This window comes from Harpia harpyja, chromosome 5 (assembly GCF_026419915.1).
Source record: "Harpia harpyja isolate bHarHar1 chromosome 5, bHarHar1 primary haplotype, whole genome shotgun sequence".
Lineage (NCBI taxonomy): Eukaryota > Metazoa > Chordata > Aves > Accipitriformes > Accipitridae > Harpia > Harpia harpyja.
In genome coordinates this window covers 64,937,277-64,958,251 of record NC_068944.1, presented here as the reverse complement: position 1 = coordinate 64,958,251, position 20,975 = coordinate 64,937,277, and the positions used below count along the sequence as shown (strand labels likewise).

Sequence of the window (20,975 nt, the reverse complement as noted above, 5' to 3'; positions counted from 1 at the left end):
CAATAATTCAACTTACAGGATATGTTTCATATACATCTAGAAAAGCGTGTATAATAGTTCTTGGGACATTTGCCAGGGTACTAGGGTTGAATCTGTGGGTCCATAATTTAACAGATCTTTCTGCAATGGAAAAATTAGATATTCTCTAATTCCTGTGGTATGGTATGAAGACAGAGTGGTTAATCTTGGATTTTTATTTTTTTAAAATATTTATTGCCCTCCTCTTTGCTTAAGCAAATTAATTCAGAATACAAATTAATTCAGAATTGCAATACAATAAGGTCTGTCCCATATGCAAACCAGGGGTGCACATCTGACACAGTTAAATGTCCGACTATAAAATTCTAACATATTAACAGTTAAAACTAACGTATTTACATATGGCAAATAAATTACATAAGCTCACAAACGGTACTGACCTTGCAACGCCTAACACAGCAAACTTTATAAGTGACCTGAACAGATGTGACCAGCCATAGAGTGTATATAACGCATTGCATTTACATGCTGAGTACTGAAACATCTAGGATTAATTAAGACTGTGACTCTAACCCACAGAGAGGAAATGGGAAAATAACCCTTATTCCCTTCTTAATTTAGATTGTTTTGGATGGACAAGGTTTGAGAGGGCATCAGCTAACTTTTTTTTTCTATCCTACATTGACTGAAAGTGTAGACTCATGTTAGCCTGCAAGGGGTGTGACTTGTAGTGTGCCTTGAAAGACAATAATTTAAAGACAGTGAGAGATGTTCACTGGTGATTAGGCTGCAGTAACAGTTTGCCATGCTTTTCTGCTGGAGTTAACTATCCTATAGCTGAGGGTAGTAAGGAAACTTACGTGCTATCAGCTGCTCCAGTCTGTTGTCTAATTTTACCTAGCCAGTAAAGGGTCTGGCTAACCAAGGGCAATTCTGGTAGAGTTTGCTACCACTGGATTCATCAGCAAAAACTGTCACAGCTCTAAAACACACTGGAAATTTGATTTAAATCCTGTTCAATGCAGATAGAAATTCTTCCACCTAGATGACTGCTGCTTCTCTGCAAATGTATGGTTATGAGTAGGAGCTTTAGGTTTGATGTTGAATAGTGTTGAATTTTCTTATTTTGGTTTTAAATAAACCAAAGGCTTTTTTTTCTCCTAAAAAAAAAAAAAAGGAAAAAAAGAAAAAGAAAGGAAGGAGGGAGGGAGGTCCAGTAATACTTTGTTGTAACCTTGAGTTGAACCAGGCTCTGCCTGGCAGTCAGGATGGAGTCATTCAGACTCACTTCTCAGATGTTGTTGTCAGATATGGGCCTTTTGATTTGCTGGTCTTTGACTTCAACAGATCATTCATTGTCTTAGCTGCTGAGCTTATTTCAAGTGCAGCACACCCATGTCCTGACCCAAACAGTTAATGCCAATGTAAATGCCTGTGTTCCTGTGAAATACTTTGGAGTGAGCAGGGATGGTGCAGTTTTTCCCTGTCTGAAGCCAGTCTGGATGCCTTAGAAGAGCGCAACTAGGAGTGTTCTCCACTTACTTGCATTACTTCTGGTTCAGAAAAGTGTTCATGCTGTTTTCATGTGGCATTCATGAAGTGCACTCTATGCTCGACAGGAATAAAAAATAGCTACCACCTTCTTGCAGGCATGCTGGGTACCTTGGCAATGTATGTAGGGCCTAATGATTCATCTGTCAAGATGACTACTGTTCTACTTGCTTGGCCAGAGGGAGGGTGTCTTTTGGCACATGTTTTAAATTGTTGCCTAAAATAGACAGGGTCACGGGTTATTTCAGCAGTGCTAACAGTCAGGAGCAGCATAGGACAGCTTCAACTGCTGTGGGTGGAACTTGGCTGGTCTGATTTGGCCAACCAGGCAGGCTGGACCACTTGGACCTGTGCAGGCCAAAGTACTAGAAAGTCAAACTAGAGTTAACAGATGATAAAATCCAAATACTGAATTCCCTGGACTTAGTTTGTTGGTACCTTCCCAAAGATATCTGCAAAATTATTTAAAGTTTGCAGGAACACAAACACTTTCAAAGAAAAATAAATCTGCTGCAGCCCTGTAGGGACAATGGTTTTCCAAGTACAGCAAGACCAAAGAGCATAACAGCAGTGGAGCTGACACTCCTCATGCTGAATTTGTATTTCACCTCTTTTCTCTGCCATGACGGGTTTTTACTCTAGGACTAAATCTGCAATGCAAAGAAAAATGTAATTGCTTTAAGTGTGGGCCATTTTTCACCTGGGAAGCCCATGAACCAATAATGAACATAGAGTAGCTCCTACCTTAGTTAGACATGGGGTCCAGGCTGAAGTTATATACCCTGTGCTGATTTATGTGACACAAACGAGCTTGTGTACGCATCCTTGCATTGCAGTCACACCTCTGACTGGAGCGTATGGGCTCAATGACACTATCAGTGGATTGTAGGCACACTTCCTCATCTCTCCTGTTCACCTGCATACTTCTGTTCCATCCTGTCAGGGCTAGTATTCCGCAAGCATTTGGAAATAATATCACTGTTATTCAACAATTCAAAACCAAATTCCAATATAAATTCAAGGTCAGTTTTTTCTTTTTTGGGGGAGCTACTTTGCAGCCACATCATCTTCTGGCCATTGTCACAATGCAAACCCCAGTGTTGGTGAAGGCTGGGGCTGCAGAGGCTGGGTGAGATCCTTGGAGGACTCCCCATTTGGTGGCAGCTTGAGCACAGATTAATACGAACCAATGCTGAAATCAGACTCTTGAGGAGAAGCACCTGAAAACAGAGAAGGGTGGGCTGCAAATCTGTGTTCATTCTGCTCCTGCTCTTGCTGCATTTATTTAAGTGAACCACCATTTCTGTAGAGTTACCATGGATGTATTGTTCCCTGGAAAAGAATATACATTACAAAAAAGTTAGAATACAGTGAAAACAAATGATGTTTTATAGCTGTGATTTTAATTTAACTGGATTGAGTCCAGTAATATTTGGAAGAGTAGAAGACAGACAAGTTAAGAGGTGTGTCCAGGGCACTGGAAAGGCAAAGATGACAAATTTTCCCATAAATAACATAGCAATTAAATTTGGAAATTTTTGTTAACTATAGCCTCCGTGTGCAAATGATCTTTCATCAGACTGTGCCAAATTTATTTCAATTAAGACTGATGCATGAATAATTCAGGCATGACATTTGAATATGTGTGCCCAGATGACAGTTTATAAGTACCTGCTTAAGCAAGGTAGAGGGGCCTTGAATGTATTTTCAAAAAGTTGATTTAAAGTAAACCAAAGATTTTGCAATTATTAAGTAAGGGAACTATGTTTTGGCTTAACTGCTCATGAAATGGATAAATTGCAGTATGCATAAATAATGGGAAGAAATAATCTAGTTGTATACATAATGCTGGCCTCTAAGCCATTACCACTTTTGAAATGAGTTTTGAGATGATTTGAATAGTTCTTTGCAAGACAAATTTAGTTCTATATGGCTACAAACTCATATAGTTTGCTTTCCTTGATTGTGGACCTTTCTGATGTTTGGTCATTCTCATTTCCCTGCCTTGTATAGATAGTCATAGAATAGAAAAGACAAAGAGGGTGAAGGGAGAAAGAGAGAGAGGGGTAATGAGGATAATCAGGGATATGGTATGGCTTTCATTAGAGAAAGATCAAACAAACCAAGGCTACTTTTGCTCGAAAAGGAATAAATAGAGGGGAATATGATGAACGTTGTATAGAAGTGGGAAGAGAAAGGTTTAATAAACCGTTTTCAAAATATGAGAACAGTACCCTAACACCAGTGAAACTGGCAGGTTTAAACCAAACAAAAATAAAAATACACTCATGCGGAGTGTGACTACATGGTGGAACTTTCTGGTATAAACTTATTTAAAGCCAGAAAAAAATGGATTTGAAGGATTGAAAAAAAGATTTGAAAAATTCATGTAGATAGTTTCCGTCATTTCCATCAATCACTACGTCGGGTGGCTCAAAATGTTCTTAAGCATCTATGGACTAACGTGTCCCTGCCTGCTTGCTTTATACCCCTGCTCATTCATCTAAGCTCTTTTTTGTGTACTCTTTTCTAACACGTTTTTCATTGATGGCTACTGATGGTAGAATATGGGGAAAGAGGAACATTTATCCAGACACTGATTGGTGTTAAGCTGTGTTCTTTCCTAACTGAGTAGTCTCCAAAACTTGAACACTGAAAGGCTCAGGTGAGTAATGGCAGGTTTTTGAAAATTAAATGGAATACTGGAGAAATTCCTGGCCATGCATCTTAATGCTTTGCATTAAGAGCAACACAGATGTTTAGAGGTGAAAGTCTACAGCACAGCAGCTGATCCACTGCTACAGAATTTGGATAGGTTCGTCACTCCATGTGTTCGAAATAGGGATGCAGGCTGAAAACTGCAATTTTCACTTCTAGGCCCAGGGTAGAAGAATGTGTCTTGAAAACATTTTCTTTTGATTTCAGAGGGTCATTAAAGATCTGAACACACTCTAATCCTCTTATATTTTCCTCATTAGATTTGGATTACTGCAGCCAAGCAAGGGGTGAAAGCTGGCACGTTCTTCTGGTCTGTGTAAGTGCCCTCTATTTCTGGAGATTTGTAACTAATAATTCAGAATTAATTTGATTCAAGTGTTTATTAAGTCATTTTCCTTATTCTAAGCATTTGGTAGCTTGGAGACCATACCTGTAACCCTCCCTTGTTTCATTTGTGCAATGTTTCTGATAACTAAAGCTGATGCTACAGTTTGCTGCTTTAAGTTTGTACACTGATTTTTAGCAGTTGTCTGAAGAAAAGATGTGTGACTATGTAAAAAAATTACTTTCGTTCATTTCATGGTGTGTGTTTTGCCTCCTTAGTGTTGCTAGTCCTCTGAGTGTTTGTGGAAGACTCTTACTGTCTGTCCTCTTATGTCATCTGACATCAACAGCCTAACTGACTCAAAAGCCTGACTCATTCATTTTACATTCCAGCCTGACCTTTGAGTAAGATATCCAGTTTCCCTTTCCTAAAAGACAGCCCTGAGGATCTTTGCTGTTTATTCTTTTGTTCAATGGTTCCAAATTATTTTCCCTTGTCCCTACTAAGACATATCTTCCTAACTGAAAATGAATGAATTTTGATAATTTCTGAGTTCTGAGGAACTAATGTGGATCAATCTCTCTATTTCGTTTTAGTGGCAGGATTGCAGGAACAAAGAAAATGGGCAAACTGTCAAGACTGAAGTACTAAAGGGCTTTGCCTATTTTTTTTTTTATTCCATTAGGAATAATACTCTTTGCTACTCTAAATGTCATATAGCATATGGAGGGAATAATAAAATCTACCATGTACAAAGCTGATGATAGGTTTAGGCTTGCAAGATGGTTATCTGACAGACCTCCAGTCTGGTGCTCTACAAAACAAAGAAATTCATGTGATTCCTAAGCTCTACAATTACATGGTTGCCATAAACACCCTGGTCAATGCATGCTTGGGGATGTAAAATGTTATGGAAGGTAACCAAGGATATGTCATATGAATGGTAATAGTAAGGGAGTGAGACAGCCACTTTATGTATGAGTGAAATACATACACCTTAAAACTGTATTATTTAATTTGGTTTTGTTGGAAGAATTTTTAGGCAAACTCTTTTAGGAAAACAGAAGTGTTAAAAACATCCTAGTCACAAATGACAACTGAAATAATGGATTTTTTTTCATATTGCACAATTAATAAAAATTTCAAAACTGGGCAATACCCAAGACTATTATTCCACTTTATGATATTGCCTTGTTTGCAAATTCTAGCATAAATTCTCATTTTTATAGTTGTTTTACAACTGAAAGTTCTCTGTCTCATTGGAGACTGAGGACCACTGTTGTTCTAGAAGGCATTAAAAACTAACTTACTTCAAAATGGCTGTTGGCATCTCTCTTTCTCTGTCAGAGGTTTCCAAAGAGTGCCTTGGGATTCTGCTATTGATCTAATGGAATCTGGACTGACTATGCTATGTATTAAAATAACTGCGTGGTCACTGACCTAAGATGAGATATTTGGAACTTTAACAGCATGAACTTGGCCTCAGCAGCCAAGTGAGAAGTCTCAGGATACAAACAGTGAAGTAGGATGAGTGTTCTGCAGAGTGAGAAGCTGTCAAAGTTGTTGTCCTGGTTTCAGCTGGGATAGAGTTAACTGTCTTCCTAGTAGCTGGTACAGTGCTATGTTTTGAGTTCAGTATGCGAAGAATGTTGATAACACTGATGTCTTCAGTTGTTGCTCAGTAGTGTTTAGACTAATGTCAAGGATTTTTCAGCTTCTCATGCCCAGCCAGTGAGAAAGCTGGAGGGGCACAAGAAGTTGGCACAGGACACAGCCAGGGCACCTGACCCAAACTGGCCAAGGGGGTATTCCGTACCATGGGACGTCCCATCTAGTATAGGAACGGGGAAGTGGGGGCAGGGATTCGCCGCTCGGGGACTGGCGGGGTGTCGGTCGGCGGGTGGTGAGCAATTGCACTGCGCATCATTTGTACATTCCAATCCTTTCATTATTGCTGTTGTCATTTTATTAGTGTTATCATTATCATTATTAGTTTCTTCTTTTTTCTGTTCTATTAAACTGTTCTTATCTCAACCCACGGGTTTTGCTTCTTTTCCTGATTTTCTCCCCCATCCCACTGGGTGGGGGGGAGTGAGTGAGCGGCTGCGTGGTGTTTAGTTGCTGGCTGGGGTTAAACCACGACAGTTGTGCAAGTCACTGTGCTGATGGCCTGCTGTTTCAGATGGCTCCGTTTTGATTTACACCAGCCTAGCCCTCGGTCTTCAAGACTACCAGAGCAGGATGGTTGTTTAAACCTGTGCTGATGTGAGCAATTTAATGGTTTTTCTCATGCCAGCTATCCAATGGCAGCACCATTGTACATAAAAAAGGTTCATCTGGATTAAAGCTGCCAGAATGGAGCTTTATTCACTCCTATTTAGAACAGTTAGATTTACTGCCTTTTACAAACTGTTAATCATATTTCTTTTGGAGTATGTGGACATCCAGGAGATCTGAAGTGATTCTGTTTGCAAAGTAAGAATCTGTATCAAGCAAGAAAGAAGATACAGCATACTAAAAGCAAATGATATTATGACTGATTTTAATCATGTTACAATCAGTTCATAGCAAGGCTTTGTTGATGCTTTTTGTATTCTATGATAACAAGGTATATTTTTGTATTTTGTGGTCCAGTGTCATCCCCCATGAGCGCAGAATATTAACAATACTGCAGTGGCTAACCCTTCCAGACAATGAAAGGTAATTCACTTAGTCATATGCTGTTGGATAACTGCTAGCTTTTCTTCTCCTTAAAAGTAGCTGGAAGAGCAAGGGGAAATTTGTTACATGCTATCACTGATTTAAGGATTTGTTTGGGGTTTGTGTTTAGGGTTTGGTTTGGGGTTTTTTTTTTAATCTCAGCTTTTACGCATCAGCATTTTGATTCTTCTCAATAAAAGTATGGTATAAATTTATTTCTTATCAAGCAGCATTTAGTTACATGGATTAACTTGGATTGTTCTTATCCTACTGAGTCTAATATGGTTTAACAACCTTACAGCAATGGCAGTTGCAGAACTGGACCCTGAGCACTGAGAAAATGTTAAGATTTTAATTATGAGTATTTTTTAGTACACAAGTTCCCACATGCTGTTGACTGCAAAGCTCAGGCGAGCTGCTGTTGTGATCTCTCCTACAAGACTGTGTGTCCTCAGATGGTGCCCCATGTGCCTCCCTGCATGTGTTCTTGGATTTAATAAAACTGTAGAACAACTAATTGCTTAATCATACCATGGAAACATATGACTGAGAAACAGTTCTTTTTCCATAAAGCCAGCTCTCATTGGAAGGTTGACTTGATTTGACTTGACCTAACGGGTCTGGGGTTTTTTGTTGTTGTAGAAGGAAAGCTATCCTGAACAAGACCTTTCTTTCTTTCAGGCCTTATGTTTATGCTTTCTACTCGGAGCAACCAGATGCTGCTGGCCACAGATATGGTCCTTTCAACTCAGAGGTTAGTACAGATTTTCTTCTGCAGAAAAAGCTTGTCTCTCAAACACATTTTTGCAACAATTGCCACTCCTCAGGAGTAACATTTTTAGCAACTTTTTTTTCACCTCTTTCTGCTGTATGCTCCCCCTCTGTCAGAAAAAGCAAAGTTATTGTCTAAAGGATTTATCATGCGAGATTCGCTTCTGAGAGAGGGAACTGCCCATGCCTTTCAGGAGGCTACTTCTCTGTGTGATATGATAATGCAAATGGAAAGATTTATTTGGCAAAGACAGGAGTACATTTTGGTGCAACAGCAGAATTTAACTTTCCTCTAACAATTTATCCTTCTTAAAAGTAATAAAAATATAATGTAGAAAATATTGAGGAAAAATGCAGAGAAGAAAAAGCTTTTTTTGAAGCTGACAGCCTGCAGTAGCCAAAGTAGTAATTCCAGTCTGTCATGAACTGTAAAAAGCTGCTATTTCCAGTTTCATATAGGCCCTACAGGGGTTCAGAAAGCTTTGCCAGTACTGTTCCCTCAGGACTGGACTGTTGAGTTTGGAAAAAGTTTTGAAGCACCGTAAGGTATTTTAATGAAAAATTATGTGCAAACCACTACAGTAGTTTAACCCCTTGTTTGAGCTTTGGATAGCTGGCTGGGACTGATGAGTACTGCTTCCCTGCCAACACTGTCCAGGTGGTAAGAACTTAAAGACTATGCACTTGTCTGGGATTTGTGGGGAGGGAAAGTAAATTCTGCACCCAAATATCCTACTACTTCAGGTGGCTGGGATCTGGCATCTTCAATGATCTGTGACATCTGGCAAAGGTCCCCTAGTTTCAGTGCAAATGTATGCCTGCAGATCGTCATCACAAGACTTTAGGAATTTTTGTACATGCTTTTTAAAGTGTAAACAAATGTTTGCAAATCTTCAAAAACTGAGGAGTGTATCAGTTACCTACCCTTTGGAAGGTAATACAAATGTCCCCAAGCAGCCAGGAACCCAGCGGTAGTTTCTTTCTTGTTTGGTATAGATCTGATAGCTGTTTTCTACTGGAGAAGAGGGCAGAGAGAAGCAGCATTAATCTTTTTTAATATGCTTGAATTATTTGGGCTAAGTAAGTTTGCAGCAGTTATGAACTTGCTGTGGGTAGCATCCCTGTTGGAGCAGTTTGAGCCATGGTCCCAGAGCAGTGGGTGTGAGGAATTATTCCAAACCAGCACTGAAACACCATACTGGATAGGAAGAAGTAGTCATTTTTCTGGATAAGTGGTGGTTAAAATCTGCCAACACTCTTGCTAAACTGACAGGCATTAATATGACTCCATGTTGTTATTTGGCTCAGAAGTGGAAAGTTGTCTGACTTGGTCAAGAGAGGTATTGGTAATAAGAGCTCTCTGATTCCAGGATATATTACTCAATGATGCTTTTTTAGTTCCTTTTATTGAAGTGTTACAAATATTTTGTGAGGCTTATGATTGACAACTCTGATTTTATTTATCTGTAGACAACCAATTCCTTCTGAACAGAGTTGTGGGGCTCTTTCCATGGACTTAAAGGAGAATATGAAGAAGATGACATTGAATTAGTTTTTTAAATTGTAGTCTTTAAGAAACCAGTTTAGCATCCAATGTGGTAATCTAGTTTCAGGTTAATAAGTGTCTAAAGAGTGAAGTGTAATTGTATCATCCTAGGAAAAGTCATTATAAAAGCAAAAAGCCCCCAAAGGCTTTTACTGTTTGGGGGTTCTTCTGGTTGATTATCTGAAGGTTGACCTCTAATTGCAAGGCATAGCTTAGGCTCTTAATAAGTGTGAATTAATAGCTTATGAAAGTTTTACAAATAAATTGATTCATGCCATTTGTGTTAAACACAAGAACAGCATGAAATTGATTTTTAGCAAATTGAGAACAGACGAGCTAGCAGATGAGCATGTATGGGTTTGCAGTTCAAACAGTGGACAACTTTGTGAATGGAAATTTAAATAAATGAATACAGCTGTGTAAGTATACAGATGCTGAGATTTGCTAGGGGTCTGGTTTCAGGATAGAAAAGTTAGGAAGTATTTTATATTGTTTCTCTTGACACTGTTTTCAATATAATTTTTAGGAGCTATGAATTTTACATAAATCAACTAGGAAGAAAGTCCTCAAAGGGATCCCTTTCAGCTGCTTCCTTGATACTGAGATCACGACCTCCCTGTGAAACCATTCTTTTCTTGTATACAGCTGGCAGCAGTTAGACAGTTGGAGTAGTACTGACCACTTCATTTTTCTTCATGCAAAGGCACATCAGCCAAACAATAATGTTTGAAAACAAGCTCTTAACAATTCTGTGTTATATTTAAGATGGACTTCTTATTTCTCCTTTTGAAGAGTGAAGATTTTATGCTGAGTTTTTCTTGCTGCATTTAGTAGCTTGAGGAACAGTTTTATGCCTTGAAAACCTCCAAATCTTACAAATGTCCATTAGAGTAAAATGAATGTTTACTAGAGCTTATTATACTGAATAAAGTTCTAAAGGCATTTTAAATGTATAATCTTAAAGGTCTAATGGCATCCATTACTTATAATTTTCAGCTTCCAGACTTCAGCAGATGGCACTTACAGCTTCACAGGACATGCACAACAGCCTGTGTGCAGAGTGTCTTAAAAGCTAGAAATAAAGGGACTTAGATATGCTTAAACTTTATTGGTGAATTGCCAGTCTTGTTGATATAAATGGAATACAGATTACAGGCAGTGTCCACTAGTGTAACTTTGCATGTCCTCTAATGTTATGAATTTCAGTATAAATGAGTTGGTTGTCTAGGTTTTGGGGGTATTTTTGGATATGGGTTTGTTTTTGTTTGTTTGTTTTTTTTGTAGGACATGAATAAACTTCTTAGGAAGTATTTCAGTGGGTTGCATTACATTTCCAGGAGTAGTTGCGGGAGTTATCAAATATGTGCTTGCTCTTGATTTACTTCTGCGTTTTTATTTTTTTTCTTTCCCTCTGCGCTTCTGCAGTTGATCTCTGGTAGGTTGGTCCGTCCGGGTCAAGAAGCAGAGCTTTGGCTGGCTAGTTACCCTTGTGATGTTACAGTTCCCTTCTGTAAGCAGGGAGGGATTTGTTTCCCTCCTCCATAACTCTGTTCTGACTCTTCTGAAGCAAGACTAAGATTTGGCTGGTTAATAAGAACTTGGCTTTCTTTTTTTTTTTTTTTTTTAAACTAGCTAACTTTTTTTTTTTTTGAAAATAAAATATTCTAGAAATATACTACCATAAGAGCTCTAAAACACATCAAAATCTGGCACTGCTAAGCCGTTCCTGCTGCTCCTCTAACATGCTGTTTTGAGACGGCCATTTTCAGTGTTCAGACCTGGGTCTCCTGCGCTCGCGTGTTTCTGGCATTGTGGAGCTCTGTCTGAGCTGATTCAGAGACAGTAAAATGAGAATCCTTCCTTTCCCTGCCGCTCCTTTCATCAGGACTGCACAAAGCTTGAAGCATTTTAAAAACAGAAAACTCTGGTGCTGCTTTATTAAAATGCCTTTCTGGAGAGAGACGAATGAGACTGGACTAGAATCTCCTTTCCAGCTGCTTGCCTTGGAAGCAATGAAACAGCATGGCAGATGGTAACATCCCCTTCCTTCCCTTCCCTGTTTACATAGCTTTGTAACTGAACAACTGTGAGAAGGTGTCTAAGTACACAGAAGTTAAATATCATCATAAATCTCCGACTCTTCTCAAGTCCGCCCAGCGTGCTCTGTTACATGCAGCATATTATAGTTACTATCTCCCGGTAGGCATCATCTATCAGCACTTCACACGCAATCCCGAGCAGTGCCAAAAGCCTGCGACTTGTGTTAAAGTCAGTGAGAGTGGTAGAGTTTAAAATTATGACCAAGATGATTAATGGGATAGTAGTTTTTTTCCACTTAGGTCTTAACAATTTTTTCCCTTCTATAAGTCTGTCCCAGGTATTTGTGCATTTATGAACAATAATGTTACCCAATAAGATGCCACACTGAAAATGGAAGGAAATTAAATTCTCAAATTGCCCATAAAGCTGGTAATAAGGCAGGTAGCAGTGCAGCTTTCTGATGCACTGCCACTAATATGCCCTGCCTAGCTGATTTGAAGGATACAACCTCAGTGCTAACTGAGTCTCACTTTCATAGCTTTGTCCTGCAGACCTACAGTCCCCAAATAGTGGCTAGTGAGGTTCTGGTGATTTCACTGGGGTGCATGGCCTGGCACACAGTAGTGGCATCTGCTAATGCTACTGATGAGGGTACCTGGTGTGTCTGATTCAGCCAAAAAGCGGGTGTGGGAAACGTTGCAGAAAGCCATTTGGACCAGACAGGCTCTTGTACTCATAGCTGAACCATCATCCAAGTGAAATGTTGCGTTTCCACCAGCGCTCTACTCCAGACGCTCATTAAATTGTATGCAATGAATTTTACTTAAATTGAAATTAAGTTTACTTAAATTTTGATAATATTAATGGATTAATATTTGATCAATAAACCCCCCCATATAACTATATATTTTCAAGACCAGAAGACCCACCTATCTTCTGAAACACCAATTTCATTTGCTTTTATGCTGTCCGCTCTCGTAACTGCTGTTCTGCTTTCAGTACAATTTGGTGGATTCCTCGTTAAAAAGAGACAGATCCTAAATTGTCCAAAAGCCTAAATTTTTGAAAAGGCCACAGCATTTATGTTTCAGGATTATCTGGCACAGGTAGCTTTACTATCTGATGTGAGTTGAGACAGGCTTTTTTTTCTGAGTCCAGACATCTCTCCCTGCCAGTACAGGAGAGTAGTTATGGCTCCCCTCTTACTCCGCCTAAGAGACCTAAGAGAAAGCTTCCTCCTAAGAGGAGACAGGAAAGACCAGTTGCAGCTCCAAAGAAAAGAAGAAGAAAAGTACATAGAGTGGATCAATATGCTGCGGAAGCTCGTCGGAAGAAAGTAAGTTTACATATGTTCCAAAATTTTATGATGGAAGTGCCACTTTTTAGGCACTACTCTAGCTTTATTTTTTTCATCTTGGGAGTTCACTCCATGCTTCAGGTTGGGATTTTGCAGACAAAACTTCTATAAATGAATGTACTGAAGGATCTAAAGAAAAGCAGCCAAACCAGACCAAGTCTTCTGGGAGCTATGTTTTTCTTGTTTCAGACTCTGTTTGCATCAGGGAAAGTCATCTTTATAATCTCTTTATATTTTTAAATCCAGCCATCAGCTGGAGGCAATGTCAGATAAATCCCTGGGAAGACACTGCCAGTGTTGCTAACCCTTCTGAACTATTACAAATTCTGCAATATGTTGTAGCCTCCTTAACTCCCCAGCTCACGGGAGCCTGGTGTTTATTTGAGATTCTGTGTCTAGTCATCGTGGTTGTGGAAAAGTCCTGAAAATGTGACTCATAAAATCTAAAAGGGAAAGAACTTTTTTAAAGTTTTTTTAAAAATGTGTATTTTAAAGCCAGTTTGTGACTTGGAGGTTAGGGGATTCTTGATTACATGATTTCTGAATGCTGTATTTGCAATAGAAGTGGTGTATAAGTCTGTTTTCACAAGAGAAAGGTCAAATAGAAATTGCTTTATTAGGAGAAGGTGCAAGTGGAAGAAAAGGGTATTCCTTAGTGTACTGTCTTTCTCTACCTGGCACTAACACACTGGGAGGGGTTATAGACCACTTCAGTATTATTTTCATTTCAGAAATTTAACTAAATAATTCAAAAACTCTTCAAATAAACAACCTAAATATTTCTCCTTTAGGCTTTAAACAAAAGCCTTGACACTCCACTCTATCCTACAAAAAAGAAGCTATAAACACTCTTCTTAACAGTTTTTTTCGTGGGGGTGTTTTTTGACTTGTGTGATTCAACTTAAAACAGTTATTTTGAGACCAATTCTTTAAGTGGAAAGACATGGCAGGCAGGGACATGCAAAAGATTATCAGGTAGAAGAAAACAGGAATTTTCCAGAGAACTTTTAACACAGATTTACCTAAGAGAAGAACTGATAACTGCTATGGATGATATTGCTCATTATTTTACCATTCCAAGTTATACCCTTCTGGCATGAAGTATAATAGATAGCTTATAACATTCCTACTGATATGAGCATATGTGACTCTTTCTTTTTTGGGGGGTTTTGGGGGTTTTTTTTTGTTTTTTTCCCCTTTCTTTCTCTGGATGACAAGTTAATCCAAACTTATCCCTAAAGAACTCTTCCTGATAAGTCAACTGTGAAAATTTATCACTATTATTTCAGGAAAAAAAAATCCTAATATTACACAATAGTTCCCATCATATCTGCGAGTTAATCTTTTAGTGCCGTTTGAGAGCAATGGAATATAGTACCGGCTGGATCCTACTGATTCAAAAACAAATAAAAAGGATAAAGTGAAATTCCTTCTTCCTTCTAATCAAGCTTCTTCTAAGAGAAAACGCACGAGAGAATCCAGTTGTGGTCTGTATGCCTCAGATCCCATACCCAATGCTTTCACAATAGTACCAACTCTTTATTGTAGCACCATCTTAGAGATTCATGTATCTTGAAAGATAAAACGTTTCTGTACAGCCTTCCAAAGTCTTGCTAGCAACATATGAGGTGAAGAAAGGTATACGCAAGAATTTTATTTGTTTACCAATAACTCTTCGCAGGTTGCATCTGGGAAAGAATATGAGCTGTAAGAGCAGCTCACAAAAGATGTCCACACCAAAGATCCTTCCCTGAATATGCCACCTCCAGCCAGCCTTAGGCTGCAATGACCATTTGGGGAAAAACTTGAGCGTCGTATAGAATAATAAAAGATAGTTGAATTTAAAAACTGAAGAGAGACAGAATGCAATGAGATGAAGAAATATTGGTGAGGGCCTTTCTAAAAGTTGCTTTGAACACAGTCAAGTAGTGAAAACTGCAAAGTTGAAGGGGGTTTTTGGTGGTTTTCTGTGTGAGGTTTTTTGTTTCTTTTAAAAACAGGATTTTTCATTTATATTGACTTTCTTACAATTTCAGAAATGTCTCTGCAGGTTTACAGATTAAATTGGTGAAGAGGGTAGCTAAACAAAATTACCATCACTCAAAACCCTTAAACTCTGGAAGTATTGTTACTTTTTTTTTTTAATACTATTTTTTAAAAGAAACCTCAAGCCTGCTGACAAAAGTAAATATTAATGGGAAATCCATCTGGATTTCCAGCTTCCTTGAATAAGTGTTGGATTCTGAGTAAAAGTTGTATTTCCTTGTATAACTGATGTTATACAAATAGAGTTTCACAAAAATGGAATTCCCATTTGTTAAAAGAAATTCTTTGTATTTGAGAGTGGAAAGATTGCTGAAACAGAAAATTTTCTTTTTTTCTAAACTCAAAATGTTTCAAAGTTTTAACTAAACTGACTACTTAGGCTTTCCTGAATTAAAATATTTCAAAATTTCACCCTTTGCCTGAACTACTTCCCTATGTTGCAGAAACTGTTCCTCCTGTTCCCTACCCTGATTCCATCTCACGAGTTGCTTCTCCATGTATTTATAGTGCCACACGGGAGATGACATTTCCTGTCTCATCTTATAACCTATCAGACTCGCTTAACATCCATCCCTTAATGACTCAGGCAGAGGGAGAATTTCTGAACCGCGTCTTTCTGGGTCACAACTACATGGTGTTTATTTTTTCTCCCCAGAAAATTCTTCCAAAATCTAGTTTTTTCTCATCCGAAATTTGTTAGCATTCTGTTTGTCACTGGGAGGATGTTTTGTTGCGGATACTTGGACCAGCCAAATCAAACAGACAAGCGAGGAGGAAGTTGGCATGTAGTGACAAGAAATGTTTTCTTCTCAAAACCAAAACAAAATCTGAGTCCTCTGCCTAAAATCTTACTTTAAAATGTTTCCCTTCTCTGTGCCATCTGGTAAAAAATGTTTCATTTTCTTATAGGTGAAAACACAATCCTGTGAACGTCTTGGTGTTTTCTGGTTTGTTTCTTAATGAAAAGGAAACTTAAATGAAGAAATCACAGTATCCATGTCTTCTGGGGCCTGCTGACACTTTTGCCAAAACTGTCATTTGAGATGTTGGAAACTCTTGGCTTTGAAGCTGAAGAACCCTCTCTCTGAGCCCCATGTACTATTCAAGTGACTTGCATGTTGTCATCCTAGTATCAGATGTCCTTTGAAGTGAATTTCATTAAGTGACTTGGCATATGAATCCCCAGTCCAAAGCTTCATTTCATGTTCATGTTTTGACTAAACCTTTCACGTAAAACAGCCTTTAAAAAGTATTGTTCTTTATCTATAAGAAACAAACTGAACCCCAAAGTCACGTGTGTTTTTCTAATATCTATGCTTCGTTTTATCAAACATACATGTGTCCATTGGAGGCCTAGGATCAGCCATAAAGATCTTTTGCTGTCTTGTGTCAGCATCTCAGCAGGGCTTTCTCCTGATGAAATCACACTGTGGATATAGGAAAGGAAATAGTACGGTAACTGTAGGTGTAACAGCTCAGCCAAGGCTTTGCCTCTTGACCTGGATGGTTATCCTATCAGAGTTTTGCCAAAGGACCTCCATTTGTAGAAGAAGGGGGAACATAGCAATGACAGAATTAACTTTTTTCCTTTCTGCATATTTATACAGATGATGGTGAATCCCCTGAGAGAGATTGACAAGACAGTAGGACAACTAATGGATGGACTGAAACAGTTGAAACTACATCGATGTGTCAATGTCATATTTGTTGGTGATCATGGTAAAATAAACAAAATTCTTTATCAGTATATAAATGCTTGAGCAACGTAGCTGTACATATAATGGGTGGCTTAAATGAAAGTTCCATTTAAGATATTTTTGTGCTCATTTTTTTCTGGTAGTTTAAATCCCCAAACCCAGCCAGTTGGTGTGGACTGGCCACTCATCTTGCCTGTTAATTGAGATTGGAGGACACTTCTCTTTCATAACAGTGATCTGGTGTTTACACCTCTCCTTAGAGTTTTTCAAAACTTGGCATTTTTGATGTGACATCCGAGTACAGCTCTCCTTGCATGTATTAGAAGGCTATAATGTGTCTAGAGTAATCTTTCTGGCAGTTTTTATGGAAGGAAAAAATTTAGTAGCACTCTTCTTTTCATGAGGAGAGGAGTAGGACTCTAGAGTGAGACATTTCCATTGCAATTAGTGGGTCAAGTTATCCTACTAGGAGAAAGACTGGAATATCTGTAAGGGACTGTGTCCAGCTTGGATGGAAAATGTCCTCAAAATAATGGAGGAAGGAGGAAAATGGTAAAAAGATATTTCAGGGTCACATGGAGAGCGACCCAAAAGCAGAGATGTTATTTGGTAGGTCTCATCTTTTGGACATCAGAAGGAACTTTACAGTAGAAGAAATAGTAAATACTAGCAAAGACAAAAAGAAAAAGAAAGTTTTATTAAAGAAAAATGTGACCATATTTGAGATAAACCTGGTTTTGCATAACTTTTTAGCAATGCTACCAAAGGTCCTGTTCTGCTTAGATCTTTGTTTATCAAAGTCTCACAAGAACTGCTACATTAGCAATAAAATGGCATATGCCTCCTTTCTGGCTGTGGGGAGAGAAGGGTAAGGGGCAGGAAGGATTTCCAGGGGAGGCAGTTTTGTGCTGAGAACTGCTTGTGACTGGCAATACATTCCTCCCTGCCACAAACGGCTGTAGGAGAGAATTGTTTATCTGCGGCTGCCTTAGAACAGACCACCAACAGACAATACCTTTTGTGTGCGATTTCTCTTAAAATCCTTTGTTTAAAAAAAAACGAATCCCCAAAGTAGTACTAAACTAGAAACAGACTTTGATTTTTCCATGAGCTTAGTTTGGAGATGTGTCAGTGCACACATGGTATATGTGGCGACTGTTTCTACGACATTGAGACTGGTATTTCTCTTGTGTAGGCAAGTGCTAAAATCACTGCTGTTTTGACTCCTGCCAGTGTCCGATGTTGGAATTAGATGACTGGAAAGAACAAGAATAAGATTAGTCATCCAAAAGAAAAGAATACATAGGCTGTTTGGGGGTTCTTTTTGTGCTGTTTTGGAAAACATGTTTATTTTCAAGCTGGATTAATTTTGCATTTTCCTTCTGCAGGGATGGAAGACACTACTTGTGAAAGAACTGAATTTTTAAGCAACTATCTGACTAATGTGGAAGATATCATTTTGCTGCCTGGATCTTTAGGGCGAATTCGTCCTAGGTCTAGCAATAACCTAAAATGTAAGTCAATTTAATTGTACCCCTGTTGTGGTTTAACCCCAGCTGGCAACTAAGCACCACACAGCTACTTGCTCACTCCCCACTCGGTGGGATGGGGGAGGGGATCAGAAGGGTTGAAAGTGAGAGAACTCGTGGGTTGAGATAAAGACAGTTTAATAGGTAAAGCAAAAGCCGCACACGCAAACAAAGCAAACCAAGGAATTCATTCACCACTTCCCATCAGCAGGCAGGTGTTCAGCCATCTCCAGGAAAGCAGGGCTCCATCATGCATAACGGTTACTTGGGAAGACAAATGCCATCACTGCGAACATCCCCCCTTCCTTTTTCTTTCCCCAGCGTTTGTTGCTGAGCATGACATCCTATGGTCTGGAATATCCCTTTGGTCAGTTGGGGTCAGCTGTCCCAGCTGTGTCCCCTCCCAACTCCTTGTGCACCCCCAACCTACTCGCTGGTGGGGTGGGGTGAGAAGCAGAAAAGGCCTTGGCTCTGTGTAAGCACTGCTCAGCAATAACAAAAACATCTCTGTATTATCAACACTGTTTTCAGCCTAAATCCAAAATCATAGCCCCATACCAGCTACTGTGAAGAAAATTAATTCTATCCCGGCCAAAACCAGCACAACCCCTTATGTCCTGAGAGCTAGACTCCAGCCCTTCCTTGGGCTGATGTTGTCTGAAAAACATAAGTTTGCAGTGTGTTGGCAGGACATTCAGGGGGAAGCCCAGTGAAGACCAGCTGCTTCCTCCCTTCCCAGTCTGTATTTCACAGACCCCACAGTGGTAGAGCTGTGTCAAGTGGATGGCTGAAATGTTCTGGGTTAAAACCCACCCTTTTACAGCCAGGAGGAGTGGGAACTCTTGAAGCTAGTTTCACACGCCAGCTTACATGCCGCTGTGTGTTTATTCATGCAATTCTTCCCTCTGTCAACAAAAATGGGACTTGGGGGATCTCAGCACTGCATGGATTGGATATAAAAAAAGCGTCTGGTACCTTTTCTGAGCTAATGGAAAAAAAGTGAATTGTTAATTTTGAATTCAGTAGCTTCTTCATACTTTTGGCACAGATGAGAAACAGCGTGAGTTGCTAAACAGGAACGGGCTGGGGTTGTTGAAGGATATAAGGGAGACTTGGAGCATGCATTCAGGGCCAATGTTGGCAGTAAAACTTGCTGCTTTTTTTGTACCACACAGTTAGAAATTCATAGGAGGCAGGAGTCCTCTGCTGAAGCTAACGCTGTGATTTAAAGCATTACGGACCCAGCTGCCCCCCCCCTACTGCTCTGCCTCTGCCTCCAGGGCCGAGTACCAGGATTGGGTTTGTGCCAGCACGGTGGCTGCTCTGGTTCAGCATACCAGCACAAACCTGGCTTTGCCAGCAGTTTCAGCTACCATGCAAACTGTGAAACTCATAAACTAACCATAAGTACCTATGTTTTTTGCAACGTATGCTACAAGGGTGACAACTTTTGGTAAAGGGGAAGATCAGCTGGGACAGCCAACTGACCCCTCGTAACACTTCACATATATTTTGGTTGAGGACAGATTTCACAAAAAAATTGATCTTTGAAGATTAAATATTTTCAGAATAGTAGCAGAAATCATAAGAATGTGGTAGAACTCTCTTAGACACTGATTTAGGTATACATTTATTTTACTATAAACTAATTTACCTTGGTATTTATGCTTTAGGAATATGGGATGAGTGTGTAAAGATCTGTTGAAAATAGTGTGTACATTGATAAAACTTACTAGCATAAAACCTAAATTCCTACACTTCACAGTCTACTGAAAACTTATATTTCAGTTCGGTGAAGATTTTTTTTTTTTTAAGATCTTTCAACCCTTGAATTCCCAAATTGCTGAGAAAAATGAGTTTTCTTTGGAGGGCAAATGGCAATATGTTCCAAAAAGATCAGCTTGTCTGACTGACCTCTGAGTCATACTACTGGTTTTCCCGCAATACCATTTTCCTTTTTTGGCCTCTGTTTGCAGCTTCCTAGTTTGAATATTTGTAATTGCTTATAAATCAGCAGTTTGAACATAAAACAAAGCAGCATATTCCTTAGTTTTAGAACTGGGGTTTACTCCCTTAAATGGCAAATTACTAACTTCTTTATTCCTCCTCCATTTTCCTATTCCATATTATTGCCTCAATACTGCAGGCGTACCTTTGCAATGAATAAGCCTATAGCTTGGGTTTTGAGATTCAGTAGAGCTCATTTCAAGCTCAGCAAGATTGTGCCTTAAGCAACCAAAACACTAATAGTTAAGCAAGAGGTTTTAATTTCCTAAGATTTTCTCTTAGCCTGTTTTTTTTCCTCTCAGGACTGAAAAATTCTTCTCCCCTCCCCCTCCACTGTGGAAGAAAACAGAGTTAGTGTGGACTGTTGCTGGTTTGGGGCTTTCTGCATCTTGCATGTCCCTTTAATAGTCCAAAGACATATCCAGAATATTTTACTGTGGCTTTTCACTTACTCTGTAGTAGCCTATGAAATGTGTGAAATGTTAAAAGAGACAAAAAATGCTACATATTTATCTCACTGCTTCTAAGGAAGTGCATTGTTGCATTCAAATGTGCTTTCAAAAATTTTCAAGGAAAGTCTTTGTGTTTGGGGATGATTTTTTATTTTAAAGGAAAGCAGTCAAAAGACTCGCAAGTGTATGTTTTCAGAAAATAGAATAAGTATTAAGCTAAGGCCCAAATCATAAAACAGTGAGCAACACTACCTAAG

The 20,975-nt window shown here is 39.1% G+C and overlaps 1 protein-coding gene across 7 annotated transcripts in view; it reads left to right on the top strand.

Annotated features, from left to right (window-relative positions):
* ENPP2 (ectonucleotide pyrophosphatase/phosphodiesterase 2) overlaps positions 1-20,975 on the top strand; it is a 74,279-nt gene that overhangs the window by 34,984 nt on the left and 18,320 nt on the right. For all 7 annotated transcript variants that reach the window (XM_052788126.1, XM_052788131.1, XM_052788132.1 and 4 more), the window contains exons 9-13: positions 4,509-4,564; positions 7,208-7,273; positions 7,955-8,027; positions 16,641-16,752; positions 18,119-18,244. In XM_052788126.1, coding sequence (XP_052644086.1) covers positions 4,509-4,564; positions 7,208-7,273; positions 7,955-8,027; positions 16,641-16,752; positions 18,119-18,244 — 433 coding nt within the window. The remainder of the gene's footprint in view (positions 1-4,508; positions 4,565-7,207; positions 7,274-7,954; positions 8,028-16,640; positions 16,753-18,118; positions 18,245-20,975) is intronic.